The sequence below is a fragment of the Elephas maximus genome, chromosome 20, assembly GCF_024166365.1.
Source record: "Elephas maximus indicus isolate mEleMax1 chromosome 20, mEleMax1 primary haplotype, whole genome shotgun sequence".
Classification (NCBI taxonomy): Eukaryota; Metazoa; Chordata; class Mammalia; order Proboscidea; family Elephantidae; genus Elephas; species Elephas maximus.
In genome coordinates this window covers 16906018-16931026 of record NC_064838.1, presented here as the reverse complement: position 1 = coordinate 16931026, position 25009 = coordinate 16906018, and the positions used below count along the sequence as shown (strand labels likewise).

Here is a 25009-nt window from a genome sequence, read left to right as displayed (position 1 = left end):
TGTTGCTACATTCTTCTCTCCAGGCTCTCCCCAGGCTTATCTTAGCCTTTCTGGTATAATACTACCTGCTTTTCAGGTTTCCACTCAACAGGAACCACTCTGGAATACTTCCCTCACCTTCTGAAGCTGAAATGAGTTTCCTCTGTGTGGCCACAGCACCTCCCCACAAGGAAAACCAACTGCCTTCATTGTTGGAGAAATAAAAGTTTCAAAGTGAAAAGGGTTTAAGAGCACTAGCTAATATTTATTGAGTACTTTCCTCTTTGTCCTTCAAGACTCTGCTCAAAGGCAACCCTCCCCTCTAGGAGCTGTGCTATGTGCTTCACATACATTACTTCATTGAATTACTAGACTCTGAAGTAGGTTCAGGTGTTTCTGCTCTAACTTCACCTCCACAGTCCTGAAAAAACTCCGTGTTCTGTGAAATCACACACCATGAATAACAGGCCATATAGGAAAAAGGTTAGGGGCAGGTCCCTCAAAACCTATGGACCTTTGTAACCGGAGCATGAATAACAACTAATTCAACATCAGCAGGTTAAATTTCTACCAGCATTTGCGGCAGGCGTCACAGTCAGCATTAAATCCTAAGACTCCCTTCAAAAGGTGAGTCACGAATGGCAAGTGCTTCTAATATAGATTAAAAAAAAAAAAAATTTAAATCTTATCCTGCATGTAGCTTTCTTCCTGAGTGCACTGTTCTAACACAGAGGGAAACATCTCCGTAACCACTTCATCTGAACTCTCAGCTTCTCCAGAGAAAGAGCGGTGGACAGCCCACTAGTTTTTGAAGCCCAGATTCCTCTAAGCCAGATGATACCTGCAGGAGGGCCAGATGCTTTGTAAATATCCGGCTTTTTAATTTTTTCCCTTAAGATCTTTATCTATGACTACAGCTTTCTCTTTAAATTATATAAAGCTTGACCCTGATGGCTTCAAAATATCAGCATGGTGGGGAAATGAATCAAAACAAATTTCATGTTACACTGGCATACTTCCCTTATTTACCAATCACAATCCAGGTACTCACATCAAAGAAACACCATAACAGAATGGGGTATACTGATACTGTGCCCATTTTACAGATGAGGATACTAAGGTTTAGACTAGAGCCTAAGTAACCTGCCCAAGATTATGTAATGGCAGGAATAAGACTGAAAGGCAAGCAGTGTAATTCCAGACTGTGTGTTGAAAGAAGAATGGGTGGATGGAGGGATGGATGAATGCATGGATGGAAGGAATACAGAAAGGAGAGAAAAAAGGAAGGAAGGGAGGAAAAGAGGGGGGAGGGAGAGACAGGAGGAGAGAGAGAGAGGGAAAAGAGAGGGAAGGATAGTAACGTCTGTAAAGGTGTTATCCAAGAAAAAGTAAAAGAGAAAGAATTGAAAGATCATTGAAAAAAAGGAAGAGCTTTGAGAGAAAAATAGTCAACTGTTTATATCACTTGGTAAAAGAGTCAGACATTAATTTTTATTATTAATATAATACAGCATATGTAATACCCACTCCAATCCTTCCCAACACTCTCCCTCTCCTTCTCTCTCTTAAGGAGAGAATTAAAAATGGGTGTTAATATGTAAACTCAAGGAAGTGGGCAAAATACATATGGAAGTGAGTCGCACTTTAAATCTGTCTTGTCTTGGCCTCTAACTTGCTGACCAAACAAAAACAAACTCCCCCATCATCTATCCCTAACAAACCTGTGCCCAATCCCTGTTTACAGAAGGCCTTCAGGAATGTCTCAGAGATGCGAGAAGTGATTAACAAAACACACTTAGACAAAATAATAGAACATCTTGATAACAATAAAAGAGGTTTTCCAACTCACCTCCTGCCACCCTTCTGCAGAAACTGGATCGCTAAACTACGGTGGAACTACAGGTATTATATACGCTGAGGTTCTTTATTTGGAAAATCGTTTTGTGTACCTAATACTTAAAACAAACCGAGTGTTTCCTTCAAGAGCTTTTAAAGTCCTTTGGAATCCTCATCTTACCATAAATGAAATTTAAGTTATTTAAGGCACCTATCAGGGAAAAAGAAATTCACTGAATGTCAGAGCTAGACGGCAATTCTGAGACCATCGAGTCAAATGGGAAGACTGAGGCACAGAAAGGCAACTTCCCCAAGGTCGTGGTGTGCTATACAGGTATGTTTGATTTCAGGACTGTAGTATCAGTGTTCAGTTAGTGAACTTTGCAAAATAGAATAAAGGGAATGGCCCTCAGGCTTATCTCAAGATAGTATATATCATGGAAATAAGATAAATTATTTAATAGCAAAAATAAAGGTCAGCAAGTGTGAGTATTGAGTACAGAACACTCAAGGTGACATGTTTCTAAAAGGTAAAAAAAATAAAAAGGACAGATTAAACCTTTACATAAATTATAAGAGATGAAAGGGATGGGGTAGCAGGATTCTAGAAAGAAAATGAGCATAACGTGTAAAGAAGTCAGATAATTCCAGAGCATATGAGTCAGAACACCTGGAGTCCAGAAAAAAAACCATGCAATTTGATTAGAGATGAAAATGTTCTGAACACAGAGATTTGCGTCCATCGGTTGGCTATTTCTGGAATGTGAGCCCTGGGGATCGGTAGTGAGAGACTGTGATTACATTTTTAAAATGTACTTTGAACCTCTACTTGCCTAAAAATAATAATGATTTAAAAAGTGAGTTGCTAGTATCGTCACCTATATTTAACCTGAGTTTGAAAACCAAAACGGTTGGCTTTCTCAGCTTAAAAGCTTAACGTCAGAACCACGGAACATGTGACAACTCAACATCTATTAACTTTCTTGAAAATTTAGCCCCAGTTTTTACCATTTTCTCCAGAATTTTATAGAAATAAGAATTTTAACAGTTGCTTAATTTGGCTGCTGATCATCAACAAAATTTTCTCAGAACTTTTAATAATGGGTATAATTTTGGGGGAAAATTAACTATTTCGGCCAAGCAACCCACCCCACCCAGATGATTTGAAAACTTCCTTGCTGCTGAAATGTAACTCAACAATTATCAGTTAAAAGGATCTGTATACGTCACGTACATGTCTAGAGAAACTAACTCCAGGTCGTCGTATAGAGAATCAGCTTCAGTCTCCTTTTACCCCAGCATTAGCCTTTCAGACATTTCTCAAGAACCCGTCATGTGGCTTAATTACCGAGGACTTGTATGTGTGTCTGACTGAACTGCTGATGACAGTGAGAAACATGAACAAATACTGGGCATTTATCCTATGCAAGGCATGGTGCTAAGTGCTTATCACATATTTCTAACAGCAGCCCTGTGAGCGAGGGACTTATTATCCGTGTTATGCAGACAAGGCAACTCAAGTTCAGAAAAGATTTGGACACTGCCCACCTAACTCCAAAGCCCATTCCCTTACACATGTATACAGCAGCCAGATAGCAGGCCTAGCACATCACGAAATGCCTTTGGGCCAGAGCTTCTGTGAGGAAGTCTTAACTGATAAATGGATCCCGAACAGAAGCAGGAGAGGCACTGGCAGTTCGGTGGTGGAATTCTCGTCCTTGGTATGGAGGATCAGGCTCGATTCCTGGTTGACGCACCTCGAGCGCCGTCACCATGGTCTGTCGGCGGAGGCCTTCATGTTGTTATGATGCTGAACAGGCTTCAGCAGAGCCTCTTGACTAAGACGGACTACTTCTGAAAATTAGCCAATGAAAACTCTATGGGTAACAATGGTCTGATGAGCAACCAGTCATGGGGGTTGGTTTTATTGAACATACGGATGCTGTAAGTTGATGTCAACTCAATGGCTGCTAACAACAAACATAACAATAGACGCAGAGTAGGTTTAGAAAACAAGATTCATAAACCAGGAAAGAAGTCCCCAGTGGGTGTTTTAGGGTTATTTCTGATTTTACCCCTTACTAGGTGATCATAAGCAAGAAGAGGGAGGTAAGAAGATAATCCATGTCTTCTAGCAGAAAAAACAGTGTACTTTATGGTTCCTACATGTGCCGTATGCCTTTTCTAAGGCTGGACTTGGGTCAGCGTGTTTGGGTGTGCAAGTCAAGGACTTCAACATCAGAAAGGCTGAGTCTTTCCTATCAAGTTTTCAAAATGACCATTTGTTTTATTCCAATCAGTGGGACAAGCTGGCCAGGGTCCTGTATATACTGCCTTCAGGCAGAAAACTAATACTGAAGAAGAAAGAAAAACACTTTCTGTTGATGTCAATGCTGCAGTGTAAAAGGCGTAGCCAGGAAGATGGCCACATCATGAGAAAAACCTTTGATGTCATAGACTGACATCAAGGACCTCCTGCTCGTGAAATTATAGATGTTAGGGTCCCATGGGCTCTGAAAAGGCCACTCTGTTTTACCACTTAACTAAATCCAATTAAGGGAGGGGGAATAGATTCCAAAATAGAATTTCAATTAAACTTGAATAGTTTTAAAACAAAATGTTTCCTAAAAAGAAGTTGCTTTAAAAAGAATTTAAATAATTAGAAGTTGTCTAAAAAAAGCAGCTTTAAAAAAAAAAAAAAGTCAAACATTTTAAGGCCTTATTTGATTAGAAGCTATCTATGCTTTTGAGTTTTCATGGATGAAGAAAATGTCAGAAACTAAGAAAAAGATGAAATATGTGGCTTTGGTAACAATTTGCACTTTTTTAATCACAGCTACATCTATCTTTTGTTGAAGAAGAGATACATGGTGTATGTATAAGTGATGGGTGTATTTAATTTACAAACTTTTGTGGATAAAGGGACTCATTGGTCCCACAGAACCCCTCCAAAGGCCTGCCTGTTCCTATAGCCCAATTTGGGAACCAGCGACCTACAGCAAGTAATTTTAGAGCTGCTTCTGGTGATGGTGGTTGTTTTCCCTTCAACTCACCTCGGCAATATTTGCCAGGATTAATCTCTTTTATCAATTTGGCATAAATATATGTATATAATGTAATGTACCCCCATGTACAAAAGAGTCCTTTTGACTCAGTGGTTAAGCACTCAACTGCTAACCAAAAGTCTGGCAGTTCAAACCCAGCTCCGGCTGCATCAGTCAACCTAGTGATCTGCTCCCAAAAGATTACAGCCTAGAAAACCCTATGGGGCAGTTCTACCGTATCACATGGGGTCAGTATGAGTCTACCTGACTCAATAGCACCTAACAATAATGACCCCAAGTACAAAAGATCCTAAATAGCTGTTGGATATTTTGCAACTTCAAGGGAGCAATTTTACCCAAAGGCAACATTTCCTTAGCCTGTCCTCCTCCTCCCCTCTCTTCTCAAACTGCCTGTCTGTGGTACCACTGCGGCACATTCATGGTCAGTATCTACACGTTAAAGGCTCTAAGAAGTACCACAGTGAAGACACTTGGTTGACTTTATTTGCACTAACATTTCCCAGTTTTTCTCATGTTTCTTACAAATTAACTTCCAGGGTTCTACAGCAGTGATAAGAATCTCCCACTAAAACCCAAAACAAACCAAACTCACTGCTGTCAGGTCGATTCCGACTCATAATGACCCTATAAGACAGAGCAGAACTGCCCCATGGGGTTTCTAAGGAGCGCCTGGTAGATTTGAACTGCTGACCTTTGGGGTAGCTGCTGAACTCTTAACCACTACACCACCAGGGTTTCCAGAATCTGCCACAGGGATGGCTAAAACACACTCTAATGGATCTCATCACCAGAGTTTTGACTCGGTAGGATTTGGGGTGAGCCCATAGAATTTGTATTTCTAGCAAGCTCCCAGGTGATGCAGGGGCTGTAGGTTCTGGACCCCCCCCCCCATCAGAACCACTGGGCTACAGAAAATAAAAATACCATTAGAGGTTCATTAAATTCTACTACCTTAGTTAGCCTCATGTCAAACTGAATTAAGCATTTTACATCAAAATTAAATGTTCCTGATGCAGAATATTCTGGATTGTCTCCCTTGTCTATGAGATATCTGTGGTCCTAAAACCCCAAAAAAGCCAAACCACTTGCCATCAAGTCAATTTCGACTCACAGAGACCCTGTAGGACAGAGTAGAGCTGCCCTATAGTGTTTCCGAGGAGTGGCTTGTGGATTAGAACTGCCGATCTTTTAGTTAGCAGCTGAGCTCTTACCCACTGTGGCTCCAGGGCTCCCAGTGGTCCTTAAAAAAAAAAAAAAAAAAGTTTCCCTAAAATGAGCACAATGACCCACACTCATAGCATTGTATTATGAATTCTATCAGCCTTATGCTACTTAATAAGTTTTAAAAGTTTTCGAGCATGTGAATTTAATAGAAGCCTGGAAAACTAGTCAAATTGAAATAAATTGCTTGAACATTTTTTGATTTACATTATTTTATAATGATAATAAAATATTAAAATAATTAATAAACATTGGAAGACATATATAACCCCAGGCTAAGGAAATCATGAAATCTGACAATGTAATGATTTTTCTTTCTAGAACTCAGGGCATGTTTAAAATTTTGTCTCTCTTGGCTTTCTTGCCTGTTGCAATGGAACAAGAGTGCGTTATCGTTATAGGCTCCTAATATCATATGGAGTGTACATCACATTTCCAACACAGTTTATTTATTCCAATATGATCAATACACCGTTTGTACTGAGAAGGACAAGGTGCCAGACAAAATATAAATTATCGTTTTAGGTATATTATTTCTGGTCTAATAGATGATCAAAAACTAGAATCAAACTACAAAACTTGGCTGCACTGGTGAATAAGAAAAGGAGGAAAGAAATGATTCACTGAATTATCAGCTAGCTGTGTTGAAAATTCCTAAAAATATACTATAAGTTTGCAAAAAGAAATCGCCTTAGCAACATCGGTACAAATACAAATCATATTTAAAACTCCAGCCAAAAAATAAGAATTTCCAATAGCCTCTGCATAAATTAAATCATGACTGACCGTATATTAAAGAACAACCTAGGATTAACTGATCTCCTTGTCCTCCAAAGTGTTTTCATACAAAAAGACACTGATGGAATGCTTTATATTCCCAAGATTTCAGACGTCTTTAACGCGCTGGATGGGTGCTATGTAAGTGTGATATGTGTAGGTTGGAAGTGAACCTGGATTAAAAGTATGAGTAAGACGTGTGACTAACAAGTCAATAGCTGTCACAGAGCTCAGGCCTGAATGGAAGGCTGCTGGCAGGCAGGTCACAACTCCCTGTTACCAAGGGTTTGCTCTCTCCTAAGAAAGGCTGTTTTTAACAGGAAAAATCAACCGTGCATGAGATATGTCAGCTAAACGACCTCCAAAGATTTATGAGAAAGAGAATGATGATTAATTTCTTTGTTTTGTTTTCTTGTTTGGGGAGAGGGGGTGGGCAGGAATGTGAAAACACAAGTATCGGGTGGGCATAATAAGGGCATGTGAAGATGGAAACTTGCAGATGATAGCAATAACTGCTATATGTAAGTTATTTATAAATATACATCACTGAGCCCTGGTGGTACAATAATTAAGCACTCAGCTGCTAATCAAAAGGTTGGCAGTTCAAACCCACCCTGCAACTCCATGGGAGAAAAGACCTAGCAATCTACTGCATTAAAGATAATCGCCTAGAAAACCCCATGGGCCAGTTTTCTGTCATATGGGGTCACTATGAGTCAAAAATTGACTCAACAGCACCTAACACAGCAACAACATATAATTTATTATCGATCGCAATACAGCAGCACCCTTTATTGAGCACTTTCCAACTATCCAGATGTGTGCTAAGGGCTTTGGGCCTGTGCTGTTCAATACGGAGGTCATGAGCCATGTGCGGCTACTGAGCACTTGAAATTCGGCTCATGCGCTGAGGAACTTATCTATTTTATTTAAATCTAAATTGGGAAACTTACCCTCAATTTTATTATTGGAAAACTTTTAAGTATGTTTGAGGCAACTCAGGCATGTGATATCAACTCTCCCAACTGTGAATTTTATAAAATCAAATGACAGATTAATTCTGATAAAAATTCGGCATCGGAATCCAGATGTGCTATAGGTGTAAGATACATACCCGAGCTGAAGACTTCATATTAAAATAAAAAGAATGTAAAAATTCTTGTTAATAATTTTTATAATCGGGAGTCATTTCAACGGCAGACAACAACAACGTGGCTCCTGTTCTATTTCTATTCAACAGCACCATCTAACGTAAGTTATTTCACTGAGCCCTCACAAAAACTCTCCCAGAGTAGGTACTATTACCTCCATTTCATAGATGAGGCCACTGAGGCAGTGAGAACAGGAAACGCGCCCAAGGTCACCCAGTTAAGCATTGGAGCCACGCTAATCCTAGATTTTCAACAGGGGCACTGATTTATGGTCGCATCTCAAGTATACTGAGGCGCATCAGTTGGTGTTAATGGGAATTTGGCATCCAAATTATAACTTACTACAGCGTCTGGATACCAAGGTTACAAGGCTGAATCATAAGGTTTGGTGCTACTTAGAAATTAAATCTTTTAAGATTAACCTAGCTGTCATAACTATCACCAAACATTTAACATGCAAGAACAAAGGCCATTACCGCAGCCTATCTTAGCAGGCGAAACATTCAAATTAAATTCCATCAAACCACACAGAGCCAATATACTTTGACAATCACCTCACATTCAAAACCTCCAGAGCCTGGATTTTTTAAATTTGCTCCCCCTTTCTCTTTATCAAGAGACAAAAGAAAGCTCAGTCAAATGCTGAATGGGGTAAAAGACAACGCAACAAAGTTAATAGGGGACTATGGATGGCCCTTCAAAATTTGTAAAAAACACAAACACAAGAAAGCACGTTTCCATTCCTGCACAATATTGCTTTTGTTTAGCAGACACGTCCCAGTCTTGAAACGTGTTGGTAATAAATCAGCAGGCATTATTTTAAATCAACCGGTTTTATGAAATAAGCCAAGAGTTGAAAGAGGCAGGACTAATTACCAACATTCCTTGATGAATTACTTAGCGGCGTGTGCTAAGTCAATGTGCGGCTATGTCTTGATCCCCAATTTTATCCTGTACTTATTTCCCAGGAGGCAAAAGGAACACGTGGCTAATTAGGGCACAGATCTCTACCGCCAGAATTACTCAAGGTAAGATTTCTTTTGAGAAAAGAAAGGGCTCTTTGCCTGGTACTTATTAATCTAATTTTTACTACTTCACTAGAAAAACAGAGCTAATCTTGTCACCTTCAGGCAGTCTGAACTACCATGCAGTGCTCAGAAAAAAATGTTACATATTTGTCATTTAGCCAATAAGAATTTCTTAAGCCTTTCCTAACTGGCAGGAATGTCTCTGGTTTGTTGCTTCTAATTAAGACTCCACAAAATTTCCAGCCCCTAAATTTTAATTATATAAAACTCAGGGCCAACAGGGGAGATTATGACAAAGCTAGGCCCTGGTGGTAAGGTTGTGGAAATCTGAATTTTGCTTTTCAAATTTAGGCCTCTTGACTGCTTTATAAAATTATTCACAATCTGGTGATTGAAAATCTTCTGCTCGTTTTTAAATTTCAAAATCTTTACACCTTGCTATCTTTCCTCTAGGGAAGATCCCTAGAGTTATAGTGTGTGCATAAATTGAGTAAACTCACTTGACAGAGGAATTGTGCTTCTCAGAAAGTTGTGAGTAAAAAGAACTTTTCCCAGACTCTTAAATACAATGTATTAGAGACATCTAGTTTAATTACATAAAAACATGTCCATGTTTTCTTTAGAAACCCTGGTGGCATAGCGGTGCTATGGCTGCTAACCAAAGGGTCAGCAGTTCAAATCCGCCAGGTGCTCCTTGGAAACTCTATGGGGCAGTTCTACTCTGTCCTATAGAGTCGCTACGAGTCAGAATCAACTCGACGGCACTGGGTTTGGTTTTTTGGTTTTTATGCGCTCCTAGAAAAAATAATAATACTAATAAAGCCTTTGACCACCACCTCCTCCAATCCCAATACCTATTCCAGAGTAACTTCTAGTAACAGTTTGGTATAGATTCACCTAGACCCTTTTCTAGAAAATTCTCTATTTTTTAAAAGAGTGATTAAAACAATTCCTTTTCTAGGATCATTCTCTACTTTAAATAACAGCCTCCAACTTTATATGCTTTATATGTTCCAATTTTAATTCATCTCATTTTCTTAAAGTTCTACATTAATAAGCAAAAACGTCTAACTTCATAAACAAGGACTGAAAGACTGGTATATTGTTGGGAGCTAAATTTTCCTTAAAGTTCAGGCTGATACTCAAAGAAGTCAATAAAAAGAGACACATTCAGGGCAAGAGCCAATATTCTAGTACTTACTGCTACTAGAACCTTGAGTAAAGTCTCTGTACTGATTTACATACTTTATAACACAGATTCCACCCACTGATTTTAGTAGGACGACGTTAAAATTAGCTTTTACTTACCCATATCCACAAATCTCTCTTGTTCAAGAGCATACCTACAGAAGGTAATCCATCAGGAGTGGCCTTTCAAATCTAAATCCTTTAATTGTGACGATTAAGTAGGCGGCCCTGAGAAGGTGATTCATGACACTTGCCCACAGAAATATAGGATTTATTACAGGTGACGTCCATTTTAAATCACACGGGAAAACAAAATGAGTGAAATTCCAATGTTAAGTGCTAAAAAACAACAGAAGCTGTAATACTGCATGGAGTAGGGAGAAAAACTAAAGAATGTAATCTAATTTTGGGAGAAAATTCATATTAAAATTCATATTAAAGGACATACGTGGGTCTATCAAATTGCGTATTAAAAAATCATTTAACCTAGGCCTTCTGTTGGCCCAGGACAGGAACCATTCCCAAAGCCAACTCTTCGGACAGGGATTGAATTGGACAATGGGTTGGAGAGGGATGCTGGTGAGGAGTGAGCTTCTTAGATCAGGTAGGCACTTGAGACTATGTTGGTATCTCCTCCCTGGAGGGGAGATGAGAGGGTGGAGGGGGTTAGAAGCTGGCGAAATGGACAGGAAAAGAGAAAGTGGAGGGAGGGAGCAGGCTGTCTCATCGGGGGGAGAGAAATTGGGAGTATGTAGCAGGGTGTGTGTAGGTTTTTGTGTGAGAGACTGACTTGATTTGTAAACTTTCACTTAAAGCACAATAAAAATAAAAAAAAAAAGTTAACGTGAAAAAAAAATTATTTAAAACAATACAAATACGTTATCAAAATACACAGACCTTGAAAGCACATGAATTGTGATGGCCTGGGCCATCAGAATCCTTAAAATATAAGTGATTCAAGTTATGATTTTTGGATGCTGTTATAGTCTTGACTTTAGTGATCTCTGACCAGTAATCACGCTGTTTTTGTTGTTTTTGTGTGCCAATAAGAGGATTCCAACTCATAGCGACCCTATAGGACAGAACAGAACTGCCCCATGGGGTTTCCAAGGCTGTGATCTTTATGGAAGCAGACTGCCACGTCTTTCTCTCTCAGAACAGCTGGTGGGTTCGAACCGCTGACCTTTCAGTTAGCAGCCAAGCACGTAACCACTGCACTACCATGGCTCCTTCCAGTAATCATAAATACACCTAAATCATAAATTACCATCATGGTCAATCAGGCCATGCAGCTTCATTATACACTTAAAACCCACCCAGTTCTTTTATTGGCCGTATTGTGGAGACTCATGGGGACACTTTAATTATTTAATATGGAGGGGCCATGCTACTAATTTCAAATGCTTAAGATCATGGATCTTTCTGTTAAGCCCGTGACGGTAATTCTTTAGAAAGATTTAGGGATGTCCTTAAGCTCTACAGCAAGTATAGGAGGCAACAAGGTGTGTGGGTAGAGGTAGATGAGGTAGGGTGTGGAACTCAACTGAGTTACCAGGGCCAGTGACAATCTATGCCTCAGTTTCCTCAACTGGAAAATGGGGTTTATTTACCTATCCCATAGGACTGCTAGAGGGATTAAATGAGATAAAGGGTATGACCCATTCAGCCTACTACCTGATACACACAATAATTAATGTCCATAAAGTCAAAGAGTCACTCTTACCTTTCTTCCTCCAAGCTGCTTTAGGCAGTACAGGCGCTCCCCAGGCTACAAACAAGCTCCTTCCTAAATCTGTCTGTCTTTAAGTTGAATTTGTACCCAAGTCGGAACAGTTAGGTACGGTCCGCATCTAAGATCAGCTGGTCAAATGTTTGTCTTAGTATATAGTGTACCTTTCTACACATAAAAAGCATTAGAGAAACACTTCTAGAGACACTGAGACATCTTTAATAATACAGTAATAATAATAACGTTTAGTGCACGTCAGAAAGTAGCACCCGTGTGTTCTTATGGACCATTGCATGTACCTGACATGTACCTGACATGTTTAATAGGCTTTAAGGGGGTTGGTTTGTAACTACGAGTTCCGGGGACTGCCTGTACCGCATTTACACCACTAATTCCTACAAAAGTTTTAGGCTATGGCTTGAAGCGCTGTGATAAACACTTACTACACCCCCAGGTACCATGCCCTCTGAGAAACTGAGCAGTGCCACGTCTCCTTCCTCAAGTTCCTCAGGTAACTCCCTCTAAGGAGAGGTGCCACCACCGGGAGCTAGGACATGTAGGCGGTGGAGTCAGTGGGTTCAAATCCTGGCTGCATTCCTTACTGTGTAGCTTCAGGTGAATTACTTAACCTCTTTGCCTCAGTTCCCTCATCTGTGAAATGGGGATGCTAATAATAACTACCTCACAGACCCACTCTGAGATTAAATTAGTTAACACTGGTAAACCCCTTACCCCAGTGCTGGGACATGCTAAAAACCAAAAAAAACAAACCCAGCGCCATCAAGTCAATTCTGACTCATAGCGACCCTATCGCTACTATAACAGTTCCCTGAGAGAAAATACAGAGTAGCCAAAACCTGTAGGAGCCTTGGTAAATGTTCTTTAAACGCAAAATAGGAAGAGGAGGTGTGGAAAAATGCTGATTACTCTTAAAGGAATGTTTCTCAACCTTTGTTTTTTCACTATCACCATGCCCACAAGTAGTCTTTTAGACCTAGTTTTGCTAATCACCTCTCCCTCACCCCCATCTCCATGAAATTGTAACAGCTCAGATATACACTGTATTGTTTATGTACTTATGTACGTAAGTTTATATAACTTAGATACACCTGTTTATGTACTGTGGATCTATTCACATATGTCTGTTTATGCTGCTGCTGCTGTTAGATGCCCTCAATTTTCGATGCATTGCGACCCCATGTGACAGAGTAGAACTGCCCCCATAGGGTTCTCTTGGCTGTAATCTTTACGTGAGTACATCAGTAGGTCTTTTCCCGTGGACCTACTGGGTGGAATCGAACTGCCAACCTTCTGGTTATCAGTGGAGCGCTAGCAATTTGCACCACTGGGACTCCTCGTTTATGCCCTTCGAGAGCCATAAACCATTTTAACTTCAAGGTTTGTTCGCCTCCCAAGAACTAACTTTTGCCCCCTTGGAAGCAAGAAGCAATACCGTCTCTGTTGACACTGGGTCTCAGCACATTAGAATGAAATTACTACTCAGAGCTAGAAAAAACAAGGTCCGCTCCAGTTTTTAGCCCTCACTCCTAGGCCCCAGGACTTAACATTCTCCTTAAAACTCTGTACTAACTTCCATCTGTTGGTGGAGGTGGTTACTGTCAAGCTGACTCCGACTCATAAAAACCCCGTGTGTACAGAGAACTGCTCCATCGGGTTTTCAAGGCTGCGGCCTTTCAGAAGCAGATCGCCAGGCCTGTTTTCCAAGGCACCTCTGGGTGGGTTTGAACTGCCAATACTTCAGCCAGTAGTCGAGCGCTTAACCGTCTGTGCCACCTCCAGCAGAAGTGGGCAAATAACAGGAGACTGCGCCTATTGGTTTGGCTTCCTTTAATAGCAGAAAACCCACAACGTAACTTCAGTGACTGCAAAATGGTTCATAGAGAAAATGTTCAAAGACCCTCATACTCAAGAGAAGGCATCCTTCCCAAACCTGCATGTTTCAGATGTCCACTCACTGCAGCCGGTCCTAGCCACACCCTGATGAAACCAGCCCACCCAGAGTCTGTTACAGCTACTAGCCACAGCAGAGTGGGCTTGTGGTCGCGGGGAGAGAAATCATTTTCATGTTGTGCCGGTATTACCAAGTTAACATGTGATTAGAGCTGCTGTTTCCATTTTTTAAGAAAAGTGGAATTAATTCATAGGCTTAGCTGGGTCAAGGTGGAATATTTTGTTTGAGATAGTTGCTCCCCATGGGTCTGCCCTTTCAAGGGGACCAAAGTTAAAAATTTAAGCAAAGATGACTTTCTTCAGCAGCACTTAATTACCAGTTACTAGGAGTCAAACATTGGAAAAATCATGCAGATAGCTTAAGACCAGGCAGTTTCTTTTTTATACATAAGGCTGCCATGAGGCAGAGCCAACTCGACAACAACCACCACCGCCTGTCAGCTTGTCACAGAGTGGTGGCTTGCCTGTTGCTCTAATGCCGGAAGCAAAGCCACCGGTATTTCAAATACCAGCAGGATCATCCATAGTGGACAGGTTTCAGCAGAGCTTCTAGACTAAGATAAACTAGGAAGAACGGCCTGGCGATCTGTTTCCAAAAATTAGCCAGTGACTAACCCTATGGATCACAAGAGAATACAGTGCTGGAAAATGAGCTCCCTACATTGGAAGGCACTCAAAGTACACAGTGGCTGCAATAATGGACTCGAGCTGACCAATGATCATGAAGATGGCACGTGACCCGACAATATTTCACTGTTATACATAAGGCTGCCATAACAACAGCAGCAAGTCATTAAAAACAGTGCATCTAAACAACCAAATCCAAAATTGATCAGTAATCTTTTATGGAACTATGCGTACTTCTCAGCCTGTGTAAATTTCATTTGACCAGTATAAAACACGTTTATGGAGCCCGTTCTGTGCCAGCACTGAGACGGCCGAATTCTTACCCAAAACGTGTTAGTGAAGTCCCGTGGGCATCAAAAGGCTGTCAGTCAACACCCGTGAAGCTCACGCAGCCTTGTACCCCCGGAATGGCCAAGCTGCTTTCAAAACAGAGTGGGCCATCCCTATTCTGTCTGGGGAGGGTGGAGTCTGAAACAGCAGCCTCAAAAGCTGAGACAACCCAAAAAGAGAAAAATGACCTTTCCTCTGTTCCGTTGGCAAATGTAAACAAAGAAGTATGTAGGGTTTCTGTTTACCTGATCAAAACTGCCTGAGGTGTTTCTTCAAACCTCACTCAAACAGGAAGCAACTACCGAGCTGGAAAACAGAAACAGGAAGGCTGCGCCCCAAACTGATAATGGCAGATACCTCTAGGGAGCGTATCTGGGAGGAGGGAGAGGTAAGGAGGGAAGTTTGGATTATTATTCTATATTGTATAAATCTGTTACATGTTAACAAGTATTGTCTGTAATTCAAGAAATCAATAAAAATGAGTTGTAAGGAGAAAGAAAATGACCTTATGTGTGACACTGAACACAACAAAATGGTTCTTCTAGGAGGAGTCAAAGACCCTGCAAGGAAATGAGTCCTCAGGGAGCACTGCGTTAGCAGGGTGAAGGGAGCTCTGGTGGCGCAGTGGTTAAGAGCTCAGCTGCTAACCAAAATGTCAGCAGTTCAAATCCACCAGCCGCTCCTTGGAAACCTTGTGGGGGGCAGTTCTCTGTCCTCTAGGATCACTATAAGTCTGAATTGACTCGATGGCAACAGGTTTGGTTTTTGGGTTTCAGCAGGGTGGAGAGCTTTCCATGGAACCTGGGAACCAAATCCCTTTTCCCCCCTGGATAAGGTCTTGAAGACATAGAAAACCAAAAACTCACTGCCGTGAAGTCGATTTTGACTCATAGTGACCCTATAAGACAGAGAAGAACTGCCCCATAGGGTTTCCAAGACCATAAATCTTTACAGAAGCAGGCAATCACATCTTTCTGCCGAGGAGTGGATGATGGGTTCAAAAGGTCGACCTTTAGATTAGCGGCCAAGTGTGTTAACCACTGTGCAACCAAGGCTCCTGATGACACTGAGGTTAATTTAAAAACAAAAAGACACCAGTATTTATCAACAGTCCCTGAAATTGAGACTCGAGGATTGTTTAAGTCACACTACTGGTGTCCTAAGTATATAATTGGCCATGTATGAATGAACTATGGTATAAGAATTCTCAGACACAGCAAGTCCTTATCTTATGTGGACAGCATTTCTAGCAATGGATCTGAGACATGCTGCATCCGTGCCTGCCTCTTGTGGCCACCATGATGGTAATGTGGTTCTGTTATTACTGTTGATGTTGGGTGGCGTCCAGTAGATTCGGACTCATAGCGACCCATGGGGCAGAGGAGAACTGACCCATGAGTTTTCTAGGCTGTAATCTTTACGGAAGCAGATCACCAAGTCCTTCTCTCTTGGAGCCACTGGGTGAGTTTGAACCCCCTACCTTCTGGTTAGCAGCTGAGCACTTATTCATTGCATCACCAAGGTACTTCTGGCTAAATAACTCAGGAACAAATTCTAGATGTCTAGTGGGGTTTGAGAGTAGTCCCTTCTGCCAATCTGTGCCTATCTGCAACTTTTCACACCCTTTTTGATGTTTTTATATCATAACTAAAAAATAACTCACACCTTAAAAATTCTGCTCCAGGTAGCTTTTGTAGTTTACAGAGAAAGGCCATCAATTCAGCATCCGCCCTTTTTGTCACTTGTGAAATTTCATCAAATGTCAGTGGTAGAGCAGGGTGCCAAGGAAGCAGGACTTCCGTCCCAACTCCCTAGGATCTCTATCCTAATGAGGTGTTACATTTATGAGGCAGTTACCAAATAAAGGACAACGGTTAATTTAGTTTTCAACGTAGAAGGCCCTGGCAACATGTATTTCTGCATTTTATGACCATAAAGCATCGTTTCTAAATGCACAGCAATCAGCCCAGCTCCTGAAATCATCTGAGGTAGTTCGAAAAAAAAATTTTTTTTGAAAATTTAAAAAATAAATTCCTTCAAACTAGTTCAAATAAAATATCCTAAAGCAACATAAATCTTTCTTTAAAATTCATACAACCTTTCACCTGAGCAGAACAGAAAAATACAATGTACAATCTGTTCCAAAGAAAACACCTTTCTTTATAAATTTTTAAATTCGAAGGCAAAAAGAAGGAAGGAAGGGAGGGAGGAAAAGGGAGAAAGAAATCCTCGGCGATATGCTGAAAACTTCTGAACAAAGAAATGTTTTCAAACTATAAACTAATGTTTTCAAGCTGCAAAACGCCAGGTCCAAGTTTCGGGGTGGGATGAGGAGAGAAAAATCCTGGTGAACTTGCCAGTCCAAGTTCAGAGTAACCAGGCACCTCAACAGGCAGTCCTGGGTTAAGAACTTCTGACTTACAGGCAATTCATACTTGCCCTTTAATGTTATGTAAATGTGTCCTCATTTTGAACCTACTGAACCAACCCCTACCCCTAAAAAAATTAATAAAAATTATTTATTTATTTATTACCCCAACTCCCAACAAATTCTTCATCAGAATCACTTTCGCTTGCTGCTCCTTCAGCTTTTAAATCACTGAAAAGGCTTCAAGCCTTTACTTACACTAAAGGCTAAGTGAGAACCCTATCCGCCTGTTCTGACTTACCTACAAATTTGACTTAAAGACACAGTTAGGAACTGATCTCGTTCATCACCTGGGGTCTGCCAGTATAACCAATCAAAGCGAGTGAGAGGAGACAGTGAAAACAGATGCTTGAGGAGTGTTCGCAAGACAACGCAGCGGTGCCATATGCTTCTTTGGCTAGGAGACCTCACACGTGTCTATAAGGTCTATCCCTGGTTACTCTGCTTTTGTTTGAAATTAGAGAAATCAAATTTCAAACCTCGGGTTGTATGCCTCATGTGTCAACAAAACACACCTGTAGAAGAAACCTCTTCCATTAATGGTTAATGAGTTCAAAAAAAATTCATAATTTGAAATACAGGGTGTGTTCATTACTACAAAAACATAAGACTGTACACTCCAAGCATTAGTGCATTTATGGTAAAGAAGCACCCTTAAATTTTAATACCCAACTGGGTAAGACTGTTCTTAAGAAACCAAAAAATATCTCTAATCAGTAAAAATACAGCAAAAGACATATCACTGCATGTCACTAAACATGAAAATTAATAATAGGGATAAATCCATAAATTAATAAAATCTATACAGACACCACAAGCTAATACTGTAAGTTTCATGAATTTATAGACTGAAGGATGGCCGTGTGAGGAATGAATAACACTAGCTCCTGACCTCTAATCTGAATCCCAAACGCAAGTCCCTGTGGTTTTTCTGTAGCGTTTACCAGAAAATGTCAACAATTCTTAAACACATTTTATACAGCTTCACCAGATATTTTCAGTACGACACTGCCAAAGACAAGGATTAACCTGAACACTAATTAACGCTAATTCAGCATTTCAAAACCAGTCATTGAATTCACTGAGGTAAAATCCACTGAGTCAGTGTGTACATGAAAACTGAAGGCTGGTATTTGTATTTCTTCTACCAAGCTCTTGCAATCAATGTGGAGACAGAGAAATTTACGCAGAACTCGCTAGCGCAGGCTAGCAAATGGGGTCATTCACATCTGTCTCGACCAAGAAGCTGAAAACCCAGTTATGTTCTGTATTAACGATTTAAATCTTAAACATTGAAATGAAGAATTACAAGATATTTACTTAATATCACCCGTACCATCATGTGCGGAATTAGTACGCCCGTTATTATACACGCCTTGAAAATTTATATTCACTTTAAACTGCTCCAAAGTTAACTTTTTTGCTACTCACCGCTTACTTTATAAAATTATGTTTCTGATTTTAAACTATAAAAGGGAAAAGAAAAGTGATTCCATTTCTCTAACTTATTTTTTCACAATAAACATTTCATTATAATATTTTCATAAGATGGATACGCATACACAAAATTTCTGAAATTATGTAAACTAGTTTTACGAAGTCCTAGCCTTTAAGCATCTGAGGCCATCATTTACATGATAATATCATGTCTCAGACTGTCGCTGGAAATGAAATCATATATTTTTACCTGAATATAAATTTTTACCTGGTCCTTCATTTAAAGGTGCTAAAACTTGACTAAATATCGATCAAATCTATCTACACTGCTATTCCAACAACTGTTTTTTCAACACTTACATGATACGCTTCACTAGTTTTATACAACTGAAGTATAAAATGCAAAAGGAGATAAACTATATTTAGCATGAAATATACATTTACCAATTTCTTACTTTTAGTTATATTATGTCACCCAGTTCAAGTACATTTACTTGGGCTTCGACGTAGACATTTTTCTGGCATACCTAAATTGGGGATTGTGGCACAAGCCAATGTTACCAGGACAGAGAAACATACAGGGAAAAGTGGAAATTTTATTCAAACCACTTAATATAGATTTTGATTTTACTCATTTTCAAAACAACTTATATTTAAGCACCAAAAACATTTAGAAATGATGTGCATTTTTAAAATAATATGGAAACAACGTTGCAACACATTGAGTTTGGGTTATTTCCCCACCACACGATGCAACTGCCTGGATAGGAATACTGGTTTTAATTAACGTGTTTTAATGTAATATCATAGCAACTCTTGACGGCAGTGGGTTTGGTTTTGGTTTTGGTTAATGTAGTATCAAATACTACCTTCTATTTGTACATAAACCCCTACTAGAACAAATCCATGTCATCTCATTTAAAATTTTTCTTTCTGATTAAAAACACAGACCACTATGATGAACAGAACAGGCATATTTCTCTACCTCTGATTATTACTTAATTCATATAACTTTAAACAACTTAAGATATAGGTAAAACAAATACGATTCTTATGAACACTAGACAACTCCAATCAATAGTGATAGTCAAATTTCATCTAAGCAGAACAGAAAAAAAATCAATGTATAATCTATTCCAGAAAGAAAACTTTGCCTTTCCTTACGGGGGAAGGAGGGTGGAGAGTAAACATACATGAACTGCGGCAATATTCAGAACTTCAAGCAGCCATATCAGAGTCAAAGCTTATCCTAAATCTTTTGGATCTTTTCTGGCCTAACAGATTTTCAGTTGGCTTTTCTACCACAGTTTCATTATTTCACTATGACATTTTAAGTCTTTACAAATAAAAAAATAATTGACTTCAAATTTGTTTTTCAATAACCTTTTTCCTACTTCCTGGTATGGCACATATACTGCTTCCCAATTTGAGCACGTCATCACCCTATTTACTTAAACAGTAAACTTTAAAAGGTGGAAGATGTTTTCTTCTGTTCACACCAATGAATACAAGCCCCACAATGAATCACTGGCATGTAAAGTTCACGTTGCTTAATGAACAGTAACACTAGGGACTCTTCAGAACAAATCAATTAGGTAAATGGGTTTGTAAAAAATTGTTACTAAAGTAAGGATGTTCCCGTTCTTTCCATTTAACTTTCCTTGCATCCCTCATACTTAAAGAGTTATAATGTTTCTCTTTAAACAAGAAGTATCTCTCTACATGATGCTGGAGGACACACGTGTGAGATGGAATTCTATTCTTAGGCTTGTTACAACTTTCCCAGTAATTAGGAAGCTATATGTCCGTGATAGAATGATGCTAACAAGCCCCTGCAGTTTCTACTCTAGCAAGAAATCAAAGAGGCCCAAAGCAGACAACCCACTTCGGCAAAAGAATTATGCTGGCTGGTTATTAAAGCAGGAAGCCCTTCTACACTTTTACGTCTGAAGAGACTTTTTGAAAGAGTTAGATTCTATAGCCAAGATTACATACTAAAGAAAATTTAAGGAATGGTCATGGAATATATTTAGGAAGACATATATACAAGTTATTGGAAGAGGCCGTTTCAGATAACTCGGACAATTTGAAACTTTCCCAAAGAAAGATGGACAGATGTCCTTATAGCAAATACCGTTTCCTACCTGAGATTTCTCATAGAACATTGCTACTCTTCAACCATTTATTAAGGGTTACGATGAGTTTCTATCCTTCTTTAAAAAAAAAAAAAAAAAGAAGCCATGTAGGAACCAATGGAGCTGACATATACAAATATGACTCACATGGGTCAATACAATCACATATACGTTCAGATAAACAAGTCACCTAGAAAATGGAAAACATTTGGGGAGGGAGGCTTGGTTCAACTGACAAGAGCGACACTCACGTACCTTAAGGACTTCCATCGGCACCTGGGTGGCAGAGGGAAGGGTGCTAGGCACACTGACGTTTATGGCTGGTGTCTGACTCACAGGCACTCTCTGTTGCATGAACTGGGCCGCCTGCAGCTTCTGCTGCTGCTCCCTGCGCTCCTGCTCCTGCATCTGCTCACGCATGAGTTGCTGGCGTAGCAAGATGCGTGATGTCATGCTGGAGGAGCTTATCGGAGGCTTGGAGGCCCCAGGATGCTCCGCAGAACTGTTGTGGGAAAACCAAAAGACACACAACGTTTAGTTTCCTAGTGAGACATTTCGTCTGCATCTTGGGGTATTCTGTTGTTACTGTTGTTATTATCAGGTACCGTTGAGTCAGGTCTGGCTCACAGCAACCCTGTGTACACCAGAATGGAACACTGCCTGGTCGTGCGCCATCCTCACGGACTTTGCTATGTTTCAGCCCACTGTTGCAGCCACTGTGTCAATCCATCTCATGGAGGGTCTTCCTCTTTTTCCCAGACCCTCTACTTTACCAAGCATGATGTCCTTTTCCAGGGACTGGTCCCTCCTGATAATAAGTCCAATGTATGTGAGACGAAGTCTCGCCATCCTCACTTCTAAGGAGTATTCTGGCTGTATTTCTTCCAAGACAGATTTATCCTACATTGCACCAAACTATGAAATGAGGCTGTGCAAATATAATCAAGTTGCAGAACGGTACTCCACATAATTGAAAATCAAGAGGTTGACAGGATTTAAGTCATTAGTAGTTGAATTAAAATAAGTCAGCTTGATTACATTTAGGCATTTTGATCACGCAGCTTAATTTTTTTTTTTTTTTTTTACATTTTATACTGCACTCCACTCATCACCACCAAATATAGAGCCACCATATGTAGTGCCAAGAAGCAATGCATCTTCATGGCACCCAAATTTCCTCATTTAAAAATAAACTGTTTGACGTTAATGGTGATGAAATGATTTGGAAATGGATAGTGAGAATGGTTAGGGAGAATGAAATCCATGTCACTGAATCGTTCCTGCAGAAATGGTGGAGATGGAATACGTTTTCTTAGGTATATTTTCCCCGCAATTAAAAAAAAAAAATTTTTTTTTAAATAAATTGTTTGATTTGCCTTTTTTTACAGCTGAATCTAGCCAAATAACTACTCCTATGAGTTATCTAAATCCTTTGACGATGTTAAGATGTTTAGTAACAAGGAAAAGATTAAAGAAAAGGTGAACTTGTTTATGGAGAAAACTGTCGAAGATTTCGGAAGTAAAAGTTGTTAATGAAAGGAGTATTTAGACCAGAATGTTAACACTGAATTCAACCGCAGACTTTGGAAAAAAAAAAATTTTTTTTTTTTTTTCTTTGGAAAAGGGGGTAGAAGACAAGCTGGCTTGATAGCCCACTTCTGCTGTGCCTGGTTTTCTCTGTACCACCTTTTCTTCTGATTGATTCGGCATGCCCTCCACTATACATGCTCAGCAAGTTCCTTGGTCTTCTGAATACTTAGTCTACCTCCAAATTATTTAAAATACTTAAACACTGTTGTTGTTAGATGCCATCAAGTCAGCTGCGACTCACGGTGACCCCACGTGTACAGATTAGAACTGCTCCATAGGGTTTTCAAGGCTGTGGCCTTTCAGAAGCAGATTGCCAGCCTGTCTTCTGAGGCACCTCTGGGTGGGTTCAAACTGCCAATCTTTTGGCTAGTAGTTGATCAGTTAACCATTTGCTCCACCCAGGCACTTCTATTCAAACACTAGTTATGAGTTAAGAAGATATCCTAATATTCCTAAATACAGCTTTTAATGTCTTATCTTGCCACCTCTGTGATATCAACAAGTTATTAAACCCCTCTCTGCCCCAGTGGGAGCCCTGGTGGCACAGTGGTTAAGAGTTTGGCTGCTAACCAAAAGGTCGGCAGTTTGAATTCACCAGCTGCTCCTTGGAAACCCTATGGGATAGTTCTACTCTGTCCTATAGGGTCGCTACGAGTCGGAATCAACTCAACAGCAGTGTGTTTTTTGCTTCAATTACTGTATCCAGAAAAGAGGGATAACAATAGCTTTTTTTTTTCTTCAACTTTTTATTTTGATTCACATGCAGCTATAAGAAATAACATGGGGTTATTTCTAGATTCACATGCAATTATAACACAGAAAGATGCCATGTACCCTTTACTCAATTTCCCCCAAGAGGAATAACCAAGTTTTTTTTTTCCTTAAACTTTTTATTTTTATTTAATTGTAGATTCACATGCAATTTTAAGAAATAACACACAGAGGTCCCATGTACCCTTTAACCAGTTTCCACCAACAGTAGCATCCTACATACAGAACTATATTGCTCCATCATAACCAGGGTATCGATGCTGATACAGCCAATATACAGAACCATTAACAATTTTTTTACCCGCTTACTCATTCAAAAAGTGAAAGACATTTTAAAATTTTTACTGTATCATTTATATCTTAAAGCTCTACCTCTTAGAAATTTTGTGAGGATTAAATAACAAAATGTATATTAAGGCTAATACAATGAGCATTATGCAATACTGCCTCAGTAAATGTTTGCTGTTGCCACTGTTATCACCTGGAAAATACAAACGTTTATTTATTTCTAGCAATATATTTTTTTAATTAAAAAAAAAAAATCTCTTTTTAGGGACAAGAGTATAATACCCTAACACCTGGAAACGGGGGGGAAAAGAATTTGAGGAAATATTTACTCTTGAGTGAGTCACCCTTGAAGGAAAGAGTTTGTACCTCTAACTTCCTTCCATGAATATAAATCCCCAGGTGTTCCCTCTACCTTGTACCAAAAGGCAAAATAAAGCCTTTAAATCATTTGACCATCTCAAAGGAACTCCTTAAAAATCACCAAAAAAAAAAACCCCAATGCCGTCAGGTCGATTTCGACTCATAGTGACCCTATAGGACGGAGTAGAACTGCCCCATAGGGTTTCCAAGGAACAGATGGTTATAGCCGTAGCTCTTAACCACTACACCACCAGGGCTTCCCCTTAAAGATGGGAACCTTCAAACTCAGCAGGTGACAAAACATGCTAACGAATGTGGAAATGTGCTTTACCCCACAAACGCTGTTACGGAAAAACCACAGAATAAAAATTATACTAGCAGTTTACTTATTTTCACCACAGGAAATTGCTTTAGCAAATTTGATAGGTTCATATAACACCATGTAGCCATTACAAACGGGGTTGAAATATATTTATTGACATGGATAAAAAAAAAAAACTACACAATATAATAAAGTGAGAAAAGTCAGGTGCGAAATATTATTCAAGGTACAATCTCATTTTAAAAATGTTCACTACAACAAAAAAATATAATGACAATGTTTCTGAGTCATTGCTGGTGTCTATTCTTGCAATCCTTTAAGAAAAAAAAACTGCAGCAATATTATCAAAAAGTTATAAGGCTATGCAATTTGATTCAGAAATTCTATTAAAGAACAACTTTGCTAAAAAATAATTCAAAATGTGGAAAAAATGACACTATAGAGCTAGTTATAAACTGCAAAATATTCCGAACAGCTTAAATATGCTCTATAATATGAGAATGATTAAGTAAATTATGAGCCATGAATCTGACAAAATATGACCTTTTCTTATTAAGTTGCACAATTACAGGGCAAATTGGAAACGAGTAAATTAAAAAGTGGGATTCAAGAGTGTATTTATCTTCTGATTAAAATAAGTAAGGTGTGTGTATGTATACACACACAACTAGCAGAGTATGTATAAAGACAGCCCTGATCCTACCGAGTGGGAATAGAACTACAAGTTAATTTCTTTTTTTTTTTTTTTAAATAAAACCAGTTTTATTTCTCAAAAC

The 25009-nt window shown here is 39.4% G+C and overlaps 1 protein-coding gene across 2 annotated transcripts in view; it reads right to left on the bottom strand.

Annotated features, from left to right (window-relative positions):
* Positions 1–25009, bottom strand: part of MITF (melanocyte inducing transcription factor) — a 276196-nt gene that overhangs the window by 90204 nt on the left and 160983 nt on the right. For both annotated transcript variants that reach the window (XM_049863081.1, XM_049863082.1), the window contains exon 2: positions 21158–21404. In XM_049863081.1, the coding sequence (XP_049719038.1) occupies positions 21158–21404 (247 nt within the window). The remainder of the gene's footprint in view (positions 1–21157; positions 21405–25009) is intronic.